Below are 15,108 nucleotides of genomic sequence, written 5' to 3'. Positions count from 1 at the left end.
ACATTCCATTTTACAGTAACTTCAACAATAGCTGGGTTTTCATTTCAAAACTAGTTAGTCATTAATTTGTTGTATACAGTAATGTAATGATATGAGGAGGTGATTAAACGAGGGAAACTGTAACAACAATGTGGCCATAGACAAAAATTTGTTTGGCAACGCTGATATGGACACAGCAGTAACTGGGTAAAGAAATGGAGAATTCTGTATCCCCAAAGTCAAACGTGCTGCTTATTTTTGTGTCCGGGGAGCAAGCACATTTCTAAACATAATAAATGTGCAGGGAGCCTTGTGAAGAAGAAAAAAAGTGTGTCCAACTCTTACGTCATAAGTCAAAATGGCGGTCAACTCGGTGAAAGGAAGCTCTCCGCTCATTGAAAAGTATTGGACTTTGGATCGGTGTAATTTGATTTGTGAGGATTTTTTTTCTCTCCAAAATGTGATGAAATGTCGTTTGACTACGAAAAGTAAAAATCGACCTGGTTTGTATGCTAGTCACAGGCAAAAGCAATAATACGGAAACATTTTCATTGCGTTATATCTGGGAAATATGAGAAATGCCCGGATGTTCGGAATTGTCAATACAGCCAGTGCAACAGGTTGACTTCAAAACGTGCCTCTGAAGAATAAGACATTAATAAACATAAAAGCTAGATGAGCTTTAGCCAAATGCTAGCGTGACTCACCTCGCGTTAGTCCAATCAGCCACAACAATAAAGTTACTTTCGCCAAGAAAATAGGCATTCCTTCTGGTTTATAAAGTGCTTACACATAAAGTCCACATGGGTTGCTCATAGATCCGAATGTCTTCTTGTGGATGACTGACGAGAAGTAGGTGGGGAAAAAAAGTTGGGAGTAGATCCACAGCGAAAGTTAAAATCCGTTTGTCAACGTTGAGATGTTGTCGCTCCACTTCTCCGACTGGAAATGACCCCGACTCGCCGCTTAACATCTGGGGAGGCGAGTCGGGGAGGGGAGGAGGGTCCCTCGGTCGGCGCGGTCCCACGGTGCACTCCCCCCCCCCCCCTAGCCCCCTTCTCCTCTCCACTCCAAACAAACACACACTTGATCGAGAGATTGCGTGAAGGGAGGGGGAGGGGGGGGGGGGGGGTTGTTTTGTGTTGTGGTTTCACTCCACACTTTTCTTCCTTTTTTTGCGCGCGAAGTGTTCCAGCAATTAATAGGGGTTAACATTTTCAGAGGTTTTAAAATGGCAAAAGTTAGTTAGGGATTTGAGGGACACTTTCCACTGGAAAAAATGAATAAATAAAAGTTTTTTTGCAGCCTCATCTTCAATGGTCATTTCCATGATACATAATTAATCTGGCATTAATTACCCCTAGTTTGACAAAGCGATCAATTGTGGCAGAGCTTGGAAACGACGACAGACATGTGAAAAAATGTCTGAGTCTGCATTGATGTTGAAAAAAAAAAATCATCAATCATCATCAAGCAGTCAGTAATAATTTGATAGAATAACTCAAAATACATATTTTCCTCATTGAGTGTCAATTGCCCCATCTTCAGGCTACGATGAATGATTAGAGGATCAACATAACACCTGCAAATGCAATATGTCTGCCATTCACATTAAGTTGGCGGACACTTTTGACGATGCAAAAATTTAAAAAAAAAAAATTGAATACGTGCCAAATTAGGTGACAAAGTATACCCGCCTTCCACCAAAACAGTGAAAACTTCAAAGCTGTCTAGCCATTTTTCAGAAAATTGAAAATCAACAAAACTAAATGGCAGCAAGTTTAAATAGCTTTCATTTGGAGAACTTTTAGAAGTATGTCAGTGTGAAATTCATAGTTGAAACACAACACCAAAACATCCAAAGTACCATCATCATCACCAGCAAAAACATCATGGCATGATTGGCATCAATGGATAAAAAAGCCTGGGAAACACGCCATTATCAGTTAAGATCTTCTTCCACACTGATAAACTATTGCTGATGCGGCGAGGTAATGTTTTCTAGTTGCATCGGCACAAAGCGGCTGCAGATTCCCATCGGGTGCTGTGTGAAGCCATCTGAAATGTTGTCATCAGGAAGATTTAGATTCAGATTTACTCACGATGCAGATTTCACACATTTAAAAAAATATATATATAGTTTACACCATCAAAAACACATTCCACAATGACGTACTTTTGAAAGACATTGTAAACATATTCAACACGCAAAAAAAAAGATAAAAAATCTGAATTGACTATAAAAAATATTTAACCGTATTTGTGTTTTCTTGCAGCCTCTGCTGTATTCCGACCATTTGATGAACGGCAAACAAAACCAACTTTTCCTGAGCGGTTATTAAGGGCTGTTAAACTGCCTCTCTTATCAACGTCAGCTGCCCCTGTTACGTTGTATAAACCACAGACGAGCTTGAAGGTAAAACCAAAATAGTGAGTAGACGTTGAGAGTGCCCGAGGGCAGGCAAAAAAAAACTACAGCAAAGGCAACCTGCAAACGGATTTCACGCACATTCAGACCACAATTTAATCAGCTCATATGAGTATTGTCATGGAAATGTGTGATATTAACTAAGCCCATAATCTGCTTTTGATTTCATCCCAATCATCAATTAATTGCTGTATTTTAATGCGTAACCTCATTTAGTTAGTTTTAAATTGGTTCCCAAGGGAATGCACGGACAACAATATATGTATTCGGAAAAAACAGCTACCTAATCCCAAAAAAATCCTAGGCACCATTTTGGATTGTGCTTGGCCATAGTCAGATGTGTCAGATGCAGTTAACTTTTAAGTGAAGAATTACCAACTCAACTCAAACACCCACAATTGCCAACATTGACCTACAGTCGATCCGAGTCTCAATACATGATCCATTTTAACGCCTTCGGCCTGTCTAACCTCAGCATTGCATCATCTGTCTAAATTGTGACAAAATATAAGATAGTGACAGTGGCTCGAGGTAAAGTATACATTAAAAGTTGAACCTGTTAGTTGGTTAGTAAACAAGTCAACTTTACAGCTCCATAGCAACATTTAAAAGGAACCCCCGACTGTCTTGACAAGTTTGCTCTATATTATTTATTTGGAAGTTACTAACATAACTATAAGATTCGTTTTTCAAAAATAATTTCCAGTTTAATACATTTTGTAGAAAAACTTTATTTGGACGTACATTGTTATTTACGTCGCAACGCTTCTAGTGAGTAGTGTGTGAAACGTCTATAAAGAAAGCAAGGTAAGCCTCGTAGCGTTCCTAAAGAAACGACATGCGATCGGGAGAGTCATCCTCCCTGGAAATTATTTTTGAAAAATAACTCTTATAGTTATGTTCGTAACAACCAAATAAATAGTATAGAGCAAACTTGTCATTACAGACGGGGTTCCTTTTAAAGCTTGAAGTCGCTAAGCGCTAATCGTGTGTGTTTGTCTTTAGAGAGGACTCGCATCTCGCCATCTTTTTGCCTTGGCCTGGAGGCCACATGACGTAGAATATAGAAGTGTAGTTTGTGATACAGTCTTCATAAGTCTGCGCGGGTCAAAGCGTGTAAAAATAAGCTGTGGATTGAGAATAGCGGTTAGCCTGGCTAGCTTCGGCTTATCTGATCGCCGGCGTTCTTAAAATATTTATGCCAAGACCAAAACACCGGTGGTGAGGAACGAGGGGAAGCGACGCAAAGTGAAACTCCATCTTTATCGCCAAAATGTTGTGTTTATTAATGCATAACTTTATTGACATCGCAACATGCGCTGTATTGTTTTTCACAGTATAGCATACGGCCGCACTATGCTAAAAGTGCGGCCAACAAAAATAGTTTAGTAGTATTGTCATGCAATTTTATACCCAACGAAAGCACAAGTGAAATAGAAACAGTGTAACCGGGAAATTAGTTCTTTTTGGAGCCGGTGTCCCCGTCATGCAACATGCTACAATTTGGGGGACACAAGCTGAGATCAGCTGGCTCGTTAAAGAGAAAAGCATGCGTAGAACGACCACTAATTAGTAAAACGGTAAGTTGTAGTTTCAATCATTTGCCTCTATTTGTTTTCTATGCCCATGAAATATGTCTTGACTTTCTTATATTCGGCCAAAAACAAAAAAAATCACAAGTCAAATATTTTGTTACTGTAGTTAAATAGGTTTTTTAATCATCAAAATGGGAACAGTAAAAAATTATCTTATTTATGTGCTTAAATACATTTCAGTATGCACTTTAAAAAAAAAAAGAAGTTAACAAGGACAGTACTCTGCTTTTTATCACTCTTTTTTTCATATAAGCACCACCTCTGGATATTGACCCAAAAGGACAATACTCCTCTTGTAAATCTTCAGAAATCTTTTTTTTTTTTTCTTCTTCACATTAATGATCCATTGTGACCGAGGCCCAAAATGTGTTTACTCTTTGGCATTGTGAGGTTGGCGGGTAAACAGGATTTGTCTTGATTTCCTCCTCATTGTGTGAACCCAGGGGGGGGGGGGGGGGGGGGCTTCGGGGTTCCGTGCCCACGAGTGGCGCAGCGCAGATGGAGCAAACCTGTTCTACTTTATCAGCTTTACAAGCACAAGACAGCTGCACGGGGGTGACGGGGGGGTCAAAAACACCCAAAGCGCAGTCGGTTCTCGCCAATACAGTGGCCGTCATTATTTAATAAGCAGCGCATGACTGGGTATCGGTCCAGATTAAAGACCCGATTGATTTCATCCAGCTGGGTTTAATGTTACGCTGTCTATGATTAACAACTGCTTTGACACGGATGAGCAAAATTTCTCTTCGCCGAATTGTGCTTCGTTTTGGTAATGAAATTTAAGATCAACAAGAAGTTGCTGGTGTTGTTTGCTCGCCCCCAAAAAAAAAATACAACGCTGCAGTAAAAACAATTGTTTTATCAATTTGACAGGAATGTTGTCAACTGCCACATTCCCTTCCAATCACACCTTGAGGCAAAGAATGTGAAAAGGTAAGAAAAAAAATCACTTTGCATACAGATCTTCTCATGAGTGACTGTTTGTGTTTGTGTGTGGGCGCAAGCTACCACAGTTAGCAGCAGGTGTGTGTGTGTGTGGGGGGGGGGGGGCATGTCCACACATGTACGTAAAAGCCTGACACACACAAAGACTTCACATCTAAAGTCGGGTACACACATCATCACCTTAGTCAATTTCTAAAATGTAAATATATTGAACAGCTTTAAAATGTATGATTTTCGGTCTGATCCTTTTTTTCGTTATTGCCAGATTGTTCTTTGGCTTCTCATGCGGGACTCTTCGGCACCCGTTGTTGAGACTGAGCCAGGTTATTTTCCTGTTTGCCTCTCCCCGTGGCTGCTTGGTGTTGTGTCTGTTGTGCTGAATCGCGAAACGTTAACTCCCGAGTGCCGAAACCCTTCCCAGGTCTAACAGAGACTCTCGGCACTTGTTTTCCAAGTTACTCTGCCGTTCTCAGGATTTTGCCGTTTCTAATTATATGTCCTTGTTTACGACTTTAGCCAGATTCACAGGCTTGTAATGAACTGTCAGAACGGGGGGAAAAAGTTGACCTCTGCGGCTTCGCATCCCTTGTGTTGCTATTATTAGCGGCGCACCATTTTTGCAGGCAAACATCCGCACGGAATAAGACATAAGTCGTATGGTCAGCAGTATGAATTTTAAATGGTTTTCCCCCCTGAGGTCCTCCTGATTTTTTTGTTTTGAAATAACGTGGGAGTTCAGTGTCCCTGCGTTATCTGGGCGGGAAAAATCTGCAGATGATTGACACCTGCCAAAAAGGTTTATAATTCTGTATAGATACCACAAAATGGGCTATAAATGAAGCTCCTGCTCTCACGTCAACATAGTTCCTTGGCAACACGATACCGCAAGTAATGCTTTTGTATTAGACACAGCTTTGGCTTGAGCGTAAAAACAGCGATAATGGGAGATCGGGTCACACCAAAAATCTGCAAATAGAGTCGCGCCACCCAAAAAAAACAAGGGAAGCTCGAGCAGAAGTTCTCAAATTGGGTCAAGGAACCTCTTACAGGGAATAATTTTTTCCAAGGAACCCCTCGTTTTCATTTGATTGTCTAAATGACGTTAGAATTACAAAGTTGACAACTTGCAAAAAAAAAAACGGATATAATTTTATGATCACAATTTTTTTTTTTAAGCATTTGATAATAAAGCCTTATTCTTCCAATTTAAAAGTTGCAACCTTTACATGAGCAATCTGTAGAGATAAGAAGTCATCTTACGAAAATAGTCTTGTTTTTCCAAGCTATAGTCAGAATATATATATATATATATATATATATATATATATATATATATATTCTGACCCCGCTGCCCCACCCCCCAAGGTCGACCCACCCAAGTAGATTTCAAATTTTTACACCTTTTTATTCTGCATAGGACTCCTTTATTCTACAAAAAAAAACATAATATTGTCAAAAAATAAATTGGGGGGAAAATAGGATTTTATTACTGGAATAATAACATAATTTATTGCAGATTATTTTGTACGTCTCTGGTTTAGAGATGATCGGATAAAGAACATGAAAATGAGGTTTTCATCTGCCGTAGATATTTCCTGATCTTCATAGAGACGCCACGAAAGTCACAATTCTTGTGAACACGATGTCCAAGGCGCGCACACAAAAAATACCTGAGGGAAGGAAAATAGGCCATTGTATTGCGGTCCTATTATTTCCTGAGTGGTTCACACACAGATTAATGCATCCTGGTCCGTCTGTATTGTTCTTATCAAGGAGGAGGAGGGTCCAGTGACTTTACGGTTGAATTGTACATTCTGCCGCTGCCCAATGTGAGGAAACTCGGGCCAGGGTCTTTTGGCTCCTGCTTTCCGGCGGCGAAGGGAAAAGAGGCGGCTGCTGTCGGGGAGAAGGTGTGAGAGGCCGAGCGTCTTGTCCGGAAATGTGAGGAAATGTCGCAAGGAAAGTCTTTGAAACGCTCTCAAGTTCAAGTTAGGTTAGGTTTGGTTAGAAGGGGTGAGGTTTTGCGTTTGATATTAGAAAGCACGACATGTAGGGTTAAAGTCATACTTTGACCTTTCCTTTCTCCCATTTCCTGTTACGGGCAAAGCTGTAATGTTTCATAAATACACGCGAGGACAAAATGGAAGGCGCGGTCCTGGCGTTGTAAAATCTGACTCAATCCGAGCGAAAACGAGCCTCGGCTTGTGACGTCACACGTGCCTTTCGCTGAAACTTTTCTGGTTCGTCTCATAAGCGCGGCAAAAGAAGGAAGTGGAAATAATGACTGTGCGCCACGGGAATTCGCCAGGCCCTGCACCTCTGACTCATGGCACCGCATTTGGGTGTGTGGGAGTGGGTATAAAATGACATACAGAAGCTCAATGACACCAAAAGTTCAGACAGACTGAGTGAGGAAGAGCCAAAATGGAGGAAGGGAAGGGAGAGTTATGCTCTTTTTTGGAGATTTCCAACTAGAAATGAATGGAAATAGGATTCAGCCCTTCGATTTAAAAAACAAACAAAAAAACGTTTTTGTAATGCTTTTTTCGCCTTGATCAAAAGAAGAATAGTTTCATAACTATTGTGACTGCAGAAAGGTACTCCAATATATCAAAACACAAACCTTTAACTAACACTTTAATACACACGGAACACATACAAGCAAAGCAAACAATACTCAAAGGCTTGTAAAACGTGAAACGAATCCAACAAATATTACAGTACTCTTGACCACGTAAATGCTCGGCAGGCCAGATTAAGGTGTTGCACCTTCTGCCGAGAACATCATTTGACCCACATGACAAAGAAGTTGTCAACACCGCAGTGGCAAACCTCGAACATGTCGCTTTAACTCAAGCCGAGCCGTAAACAAAAGGAGGAAGTGGCGCTGTGCGACTGTCCGGCAGAGCTTCCTGTTTGTGGTTACGTGTTTAAAAACATGCCGGCTCTGTGGAACCTACGTCCCACCCGTGACTCTTGCCCGCGAATGGAGATGGGAGCAACACGGGCCCACTGCAACTGGCAGCCCAGGCATTGTGCGGATGAGGTTGGGGTACCACAATACTGGGAAGCAGCTGCTTCAGACATAAAAGTCAAGTTTACGTAGTCTTAACGGCGTTCGATTGGCTGCTTCTGCTCAATTAGCTTCAATTAGCTTAATGGGTAAAGCACAGGAAATTGTCAGTAACGTTATGGTATAGTCCATAGCCTTAACGAAAGCCTTTAAGTTTGATTATTTTACAGTATGATATTTATTTGTTAGTAGATAGTTTCATTATTAGTATTTTTCTTTAATATTTGTATTATTTCTTAATGTTGTTTTATATTAAACTTTTTGTATTTCTTATGTTATATTTTGTTGTGTCTTTTTTCTAATACTTGTTTTTTTTTTATTACATATTTTCGATATTTTACATCTGATGTTTTTTGTCATAATGCTGGTAGATTTCTAATGTTTATTTTTATTTTTATTATTTAACATTGAGTTACTATTTTGGTATATATTGTGTAATATTATCTTATTCATTTCTAATGTGTGTGTATTTTTTTGTCTCTTGATATATTTTTGGGCTCAATATGTTGCAATTTGCCATCTATTATGCATTGCATTACTTAAATAATATTTTAGTATTTATCAGGTGATATTTCATGATTTTCTATATTTTTTTAGTCCTACAGTATAAAATGCATTTTCGTATCTTGCCTAATATTCTTGCATTGCGTAAACATTTTTTTTTAAATAATAATAATAATTCCAATATTTTGCTTATTTTTTTCATTTTTGGTCAATTTTTTTGTAATGTTCCTCTAATACCTTTATAATAATTGTATTTTTTTTTTTATTAGTTTACCTAATTCTTCCATTCATATTTTTGCCCATTAGCATAATTTTTTCAAATATATTAGCCTACTTAGCTAATATTTTCATATTTATTGTTTTTTTTGTCAGATATTTTTGTATTACTTTCAAATGTTTTCTCTAATATTTTTGTTTAAAATGTTGTATTGTCTAATATTTTCAGCCGAATAATTTATTCTAATATTGTTATAGGATCGTGGGTAAATTTTTTGCAGCCCAGTCAAGGGAATAAAATATCTCCATATTTGAGCCAGTCAGGTCATAACTTGGAGAAAGAGTAGAGAGACTGTCTGTCTGTTCCCAAAACACACATAAATATCTTCGTGGAAAAACCATGATGACTTTGATGCTCTTTTGTTTATTATTCTAACATTTGATGCCTCTGCACTGTAAATGAAAGTTGCGTGGATGTGTGTGAATGTGTGTGAGCTTGTTTGTGTGAGTAATCTCATAATTGTCGTGGGGAGAGGAAAGGAAGTGTGAGGATTAGCTCTCCGCGTCAGTGGTGCTGCGTTTAATGTCTGCATGAGAACCCGTGACACAGCACGGCGCACAAAGGGGCAGGAAAGCAGGAGTTTCTGTGGGCAAGACAATGCAGCACCTGTGAAGCTTCATGAGGGTGTGAAGGGAAGAAAGGGGTAATTCACACACCTTCGGACACGACGGTTTATAAAGAAATAAGGAGGCAGATTAAATATCATTTAACTACAGCGGTAATGCAGAGTTTGACCACTAAACATTTTCTATTGACATTTATATTATTTGAAACAATTGAGCGACTATCTAGCATCAACTAGTACGGGATGCTATCTTGTCAGTCTAAAGTTCTTTTTTTGCACAAAAAAAAAAACATGCTTAGAGTCGGCTCCAGGTGAGAGTCCGATCAGGCCAATGGGAGCGCTAACAAAAACAGGACTAAAATTAAATTAAAAATAATAATAATAAAACCAATCAACCATTAGCAGCTCGCGGCTATCTACTGTAGCTGGAAGCTATCAGATAGCATGAGAAGCTAACATAGCAGTTTAAAGTCATTTGTTTACAAAAAGTATACTTAAAATTGGCTCCAGTTGAGAATTTTATCAAGCCATTGTTAAAAGGAATACAACAGGACCAAAAATAGCTAAATGAATAAGCAGCAGGAGCTGTTTAGTTAGAAGCTAGGTAGTTATCCGACATAGCAGTCTTAAGTCTTGTTGACAAAAAGTTACTCAAATCTGCCTTGAGCCAACAGGAATGGTAACAAATATAGGACCAAAAAAAAAGTCTAAATAAAGTCAGTGGCTATCTAGCTAGCATAGGTAGCAGGCAGCTAGCGTGTTAAGCTAACATGCTTTCACTTTCCTAAACAGACAGATGATAGTTCTGTGCTCACTATCCCTAAACCAGTTGTTAAAAGCAAACCTCTATTTAAGGCTCAGCTTGTTGTACAAATTACAGGACACTTAAATATATCAATACTAATCAACAGCCACAAAAACACACACAGAACATTTGTGGGAACACAAATGTAGCTGGGTGGCATCATGAAGCACAAATGAAATCTGTCGGGGGGGAAAAATTGTTGAATGCAGGTTTTCAAAAGATAATGACCTGATTTGACATAAAAATAAGCTCCAGTTTTTTCTAAGATGGCCGTAGAAAAGCGAAACCATGCCTCAACCATGTGTTAAAGAAGCTATCACTGTTTTCTTGTTTGTGTGTAGCTAATGTGACTTGCCATAAAAATCAATTTCTATCTGTGCCCCAGAAACATAACCGAGCTTCCTTCATTCACAGCAGCAACAGTGATCGCTTTCTTTTCTGCCTTTTTCATCTTTCACGCTTAAATTTTGCACATCGAGTTTGCCGGAAAGTTCCACTTTTTTTTTCCTGCGCCAGATATAGCAAAACATCCCCCATTGTTGCAGCTTTCATTTTTAAGCTTGTTTATTTATGTTGTTGAGTTAAATGTGCAAACATCAGTAGGTTCGCACCTCTTCATCTCTTATCAGACCCTCCATCAGTTTCCCGCATTATGTGTGTAGAGCGCATGACATTCCCGCCGACTGAGCAAACGTTGGGACTGTGAGACGGTGTGTTTACTGGTGGCTGCCGTCAGGTATCCGTTAGCCATGTCATCCATTCCCACCAACAGTTTTCCCCAACCGCCTCCCTCCTTTTGGTTATCATAAGCAGTGGTGAGAAATAGCTAAACACAAATATGGTGCCTTGAGATACGAGCCATTGCCTTTATTCTTGCTATGAACAAAACCTCTGAACCTCAGATGCAGACCGCTATCTTTTTTTCTTTTCTTTTCTTTTTTTTGTTTGTTTCCCAAGCAAATTCCTCAAGAGCCTGGGAAAGAAGCTCTGACATCAGGAAACAGCATGCATGTTTCCGTGTGAATTCCATGCGAACCTCACACACTAAAACGTTTCCCTTGCTGCGTTTGCACGAGGATTTAGGTTTTACTGCATCGGTGGCAACAAACAAGCACTATTAGCCGTTAGCATTTTTGCACAAATGTGTTCTGAGTGCTGATGAAAACATCAAGGCCGGAACTGAAGACTCAAGAAAAAAAAAAGTAGACAAACAATGAGGTCTATTTTTAGCGGTAGGGTAATGAGGCCAATGGTGACCTTCGATGGAATGTCACAACAGACATAGTGTTCCTCCAAAATCTACAAATCATCAGTCTCCATTTGAACTTTAGTGATAAATGTCTCTGCATTGTCATAGTTTTTAGCTCGGACGGTTCTCGGGGAGGGGGCAGTAAGCCGGGGGATGTTAAGGCATGTGGTTGTGATTTTTGGGGTTTTATTTTGCTTCCTTTGGGCATGAAAAAAGTATTCGGATTTTATTTTACAACCCCCGCCCCCTTTAAAAAAATATATATAGTATTTTATTAATTTTTTCAGTTTGCCCCTGCTAACTAACATATCGTCACCCTCTTAAAATAATTGCCTAAGTAATTTTTGGACAAAAGTTGGTTTTTTTTTGCCTTAATTATCTCATGATGTAAATGGTTTAATTTTTCCTGAAAAAAATACTTATTGATTATTTTAAGAATGCTGGTTTTATTTTATTATTATTTTTAAATCCCCCTTTAAAGTATTCAGATTTATTTTTATTTTCTATTTCACGGGTATAAATGTCCTAATTTGTTTTGATTCATTTATTTCTTTGCATTTTCAGTTTATTTTCACAATGTTTTTAATTTTGATTTCTTGCCATTTTATTTATTTGACTTGACTTGTGTGCTCAGTAAAGAATTTGGTTCCTGTTTTCTTACTTTATTATTTTATCATGAAACCTGACCAAAAACGTACAAAAATAAAATAAATAAACTTCTTTTTTTTTTTAAATCTAGCAAGCAAGCTCCATTAGCAAATTTACGACTAATATGAGAAATAAAACGGAATTGAGTTGATTGTGAATATATCCAGTTTTATTTGGGATACCTTCTGAAATGAAATACTGCCAAATTGTACAATTGGTCAGCATTTAAGGAGTGTGTTGAGACAGATTAGTGGGTTTTCCCCCTCAAAAATCGGTTCCAAGACCATCAAACAGCGATATGGGAATGTTCTTCAGATGAGCAACTGTGTTGATAAAGCGGATGAAACACGTCAGAGTTGATATTATGCTGAGGAGATCTTGCCAAGCTTATAAAAACACATCTAATGCCTGCCTGGAGCCGAGAATCCCCTAAAATATTGAAATGTTGCGTGCGGTACATTACTATGGGACACTGACATCTCTCAACTCAACTTTATTTATAAAGCACTTTAAACACATGTAGACAGATACTATAACAATACTCGCAGGGTATATTCTTTATCCTCTGCAAAAAATGACTAATATTACATCACCTTACTGAGTTACTAAAGTGCAATTCTACTTTTTTTACACAGCAGTCATACCTTCTATCATGTTGGAAAAGTCTGTTATGGGAAGTTGTCGTGTGTTGTCGTGGAAACAAGGTGAGGACAAGGACAGTGGACATCCTGGTTTTAAGAGCTTGAATTTTTTTCCATAGTCAGGAGCTAAAATCGGCATTGGGTCTGATGTCGGTGGGTGGGGGTGGTAGACTGAGAGGACCAAAGTTCCCATGCCCTGGAGGCCCCTCCGTGGGACTTTTCAGTCTGGGGCTCCCTACGCCGTCCCGCTTATCCTCCCCCTCCGCTTCCCTTCCCGTTTTGTCCGCGCTGCTGCCGTCTGGATGTCGTCCGCTCTGTCTGCACTTCCGTCACACTGGAAATACCCGCGACGACAGCTTGACACTGATTGGTCGCAAATTCTTAATGATGGACCAATCAGATCGGCTCTCGTCTCTTGAGACTTGATCCCGTTCCAAACACGATAGTGATCGAAACATTACCTTGAAAGCCTGATCCTGATTTGGAATCCTATATGAAACCCTAACCCGACTTGAAATCTAAAATACAAACTTAATGCAGGTTTAAAATCCTAATTAGAATTTTAACCCCTAATTTAGAACCCTATTCATTTTTACCCAAACTTAATTTGAAAGCCTCTTTGAAACGTTCATCCTGTATGAAGTACTATGGCAAAGATGTAGAATGAGGTTTTCAATGGACCGGGTTTGTTTTTTGGTGGAAAAGTGAAGAAGAGTATCGGAGCCGCGATAAAAGAGGCAGGAAATAAGGCCTAGCTTAAGACGCCCGTGGAGCAGATAGGGCGGAAAAGAAAGTAAGGCTGCCGCAGATCCAGCCTCAGTCGAGAGGCCTTTATCTGTCTAATGCATTGTCTTACTTGGAAAAACCTCAAGCTTGGAAGGGAAGATCCAGATTGGATCCTCCCTCCTGCGAGCAGATTAGGACTGAGTGAGCGATCTCCCATCAGCCACTTTGCTCTTTGATGCCTCGCCAGTGGCTGTCGACAACCCGGCGGACGTGACCGCGGAAAAGGCGACCGATCCGGGTCTGACGAGAGGCTCTTCCCGAGCTCCCTAATGATCTGTAAATAAACAGCGGCGACTCGCTCTGTTTGGGAACGAGCGCAGGTGGCTCAAGCACTCACATAGTCTCTACTAATGTAGAAGTAGGCTACAGATATTTGTGTGATAAAAAAGAAAAGAAAAGAAAGACTGGTAAAAGTAGAAGTACTCCATTATAGACTAGCTGGGTAGGAAGGTACGTAGATAGGCTGGTATGTAGAAAACATGGTGGCTAGGTTGGTACTACTACTAGCTAGCTGGGTTGTAAGGTCATCAATAGGTTGGTACGTGGGTAGCGTGTTGGCTTGGTAGCAAGCTAGCTCGTAGGTAAGTTAAGTTGCTTGGTTGTGATAGAGTAGACAATATTATTATTGTACTCTTTGCGTGTTCAATTAACTGAATGGTGAGATTCTGGTGAAAAAGTCCCTTTGCAAAGGTATAGTTATTCGGAAGCTTCTGATCACACAAAATGAAGACACTCAAGCCGTGTTCCGTTCAGATTGTGTGTCTTCATTTTGTGTGATCAGAAGCTTCTGAACAATTACACCTTTGCAAAGGGACTTCTTCACCAGAATCTCACCATTCAGTTAATTGAACACGCAAAGAGTACAATATAAATATTGTCTACTCTATCAGTCGCTAGTACTTTAAAGGTAGCCATGTAGGAAGCTAACTATGTGCGATAGGAAGAACTAAGTAGTTAGGAAGGCACTTTTTAGCTTGTTGGCTAGGTCAATAGCTAGCGAGCTAGCTAGGCTTTGTGTTTATGCACCTAGTTACGAGGTAGTAAGGTAGATAGAAAGATACAGAGGTAGCTAGTTACCATGTAAATAGGTGGCTATGTAGGTAGCTTGCTGGCTATGTGGGTAGCTAGCAAGGTAAGAAGATAGATACCGTCGGTAGGTCAGTTGCTTGGTGGCTAGCTTGGTAGGAAGTAAGGTAGGAAGGTAGCTTTTTAATAGGTTGCTTAGTTAGTACGGGTAAGTAGTAATAGTTAGTAGGTCATTAAATGTGTTGTCCATTGATGTGATAATAAATAATGAGGATAAGGGCGGATTACAAATCTACCAGTCTTTTACTCCAGGACAATAAATTGTTGTATTTCTGCATGATTAAGAGGAAGTTGTCGTTTTCTTTCATGTATTCTGCAGCTGTATGCGCATTGATGTTGTGGTAAGGTATCTTGTGTTCTATTCACAGGCATAAAAGGAGGACACCTGTTACACACAGGATGTCCCTGAACCCCCCACCAAAAACAATACACACGACAGCCCTTTGAACGCAGCGCAGTGTTAAATATACTTAAGCATGTAATACCAGACCACAGTTCCTCGACTTGTAGACAAGATCAGGCCACTT

The 15,108-nt window shown here is 39.6% G+C and overlaps 1 protein-coding gene across 2 annotated transcripts in view; it reads right to left on the bottom strand.

Annotated features, from left to right (window-relative positions):
• The window catches only part of notch1b (notch receptor 1b), a 49,766-nt gene extending 48,803 nt beyond the window's left edge, over window positions 1-963 (bottom strand). The window contains exon 1 of one of the 2 annotated variants that reach the window (XM_086075938.1): window positions 687-963. In XM_086075938.1, coding sequence (XP_085932064.1) covers window positions 687-744 — 58 coding nt within the window. In that variant the 5' untranslated portion in view covers window positions 745-963. The remainder of the gene's footprint in view (window positions 1-686) is intronic. The other variant, XM_086075937.1, reaches the window with a different exon arrangement.
• Window positions 964-15,108: the final 14,145 nt, after the last annotated feature.

This window comes from Leptonotus elevatus, chromosome 5, assembly GCF_054856555.1.
Source record: "Leptonotus elevatus isolate MCC_2025b chromosome 5, RoL_Lele_1.0, whole genome shotgun sequence".
Taxonomy (NCBI): domain Eukaryota; kingdom Metazoa; phylum Chordata; class Actinopteri; order Syngnathiformes; family Syngnathidae; genus Leptonotus; species Leptonotus elevatus.
This window is presented reverse-complemented; position numbering and strand designations above follow the sequence as displayed.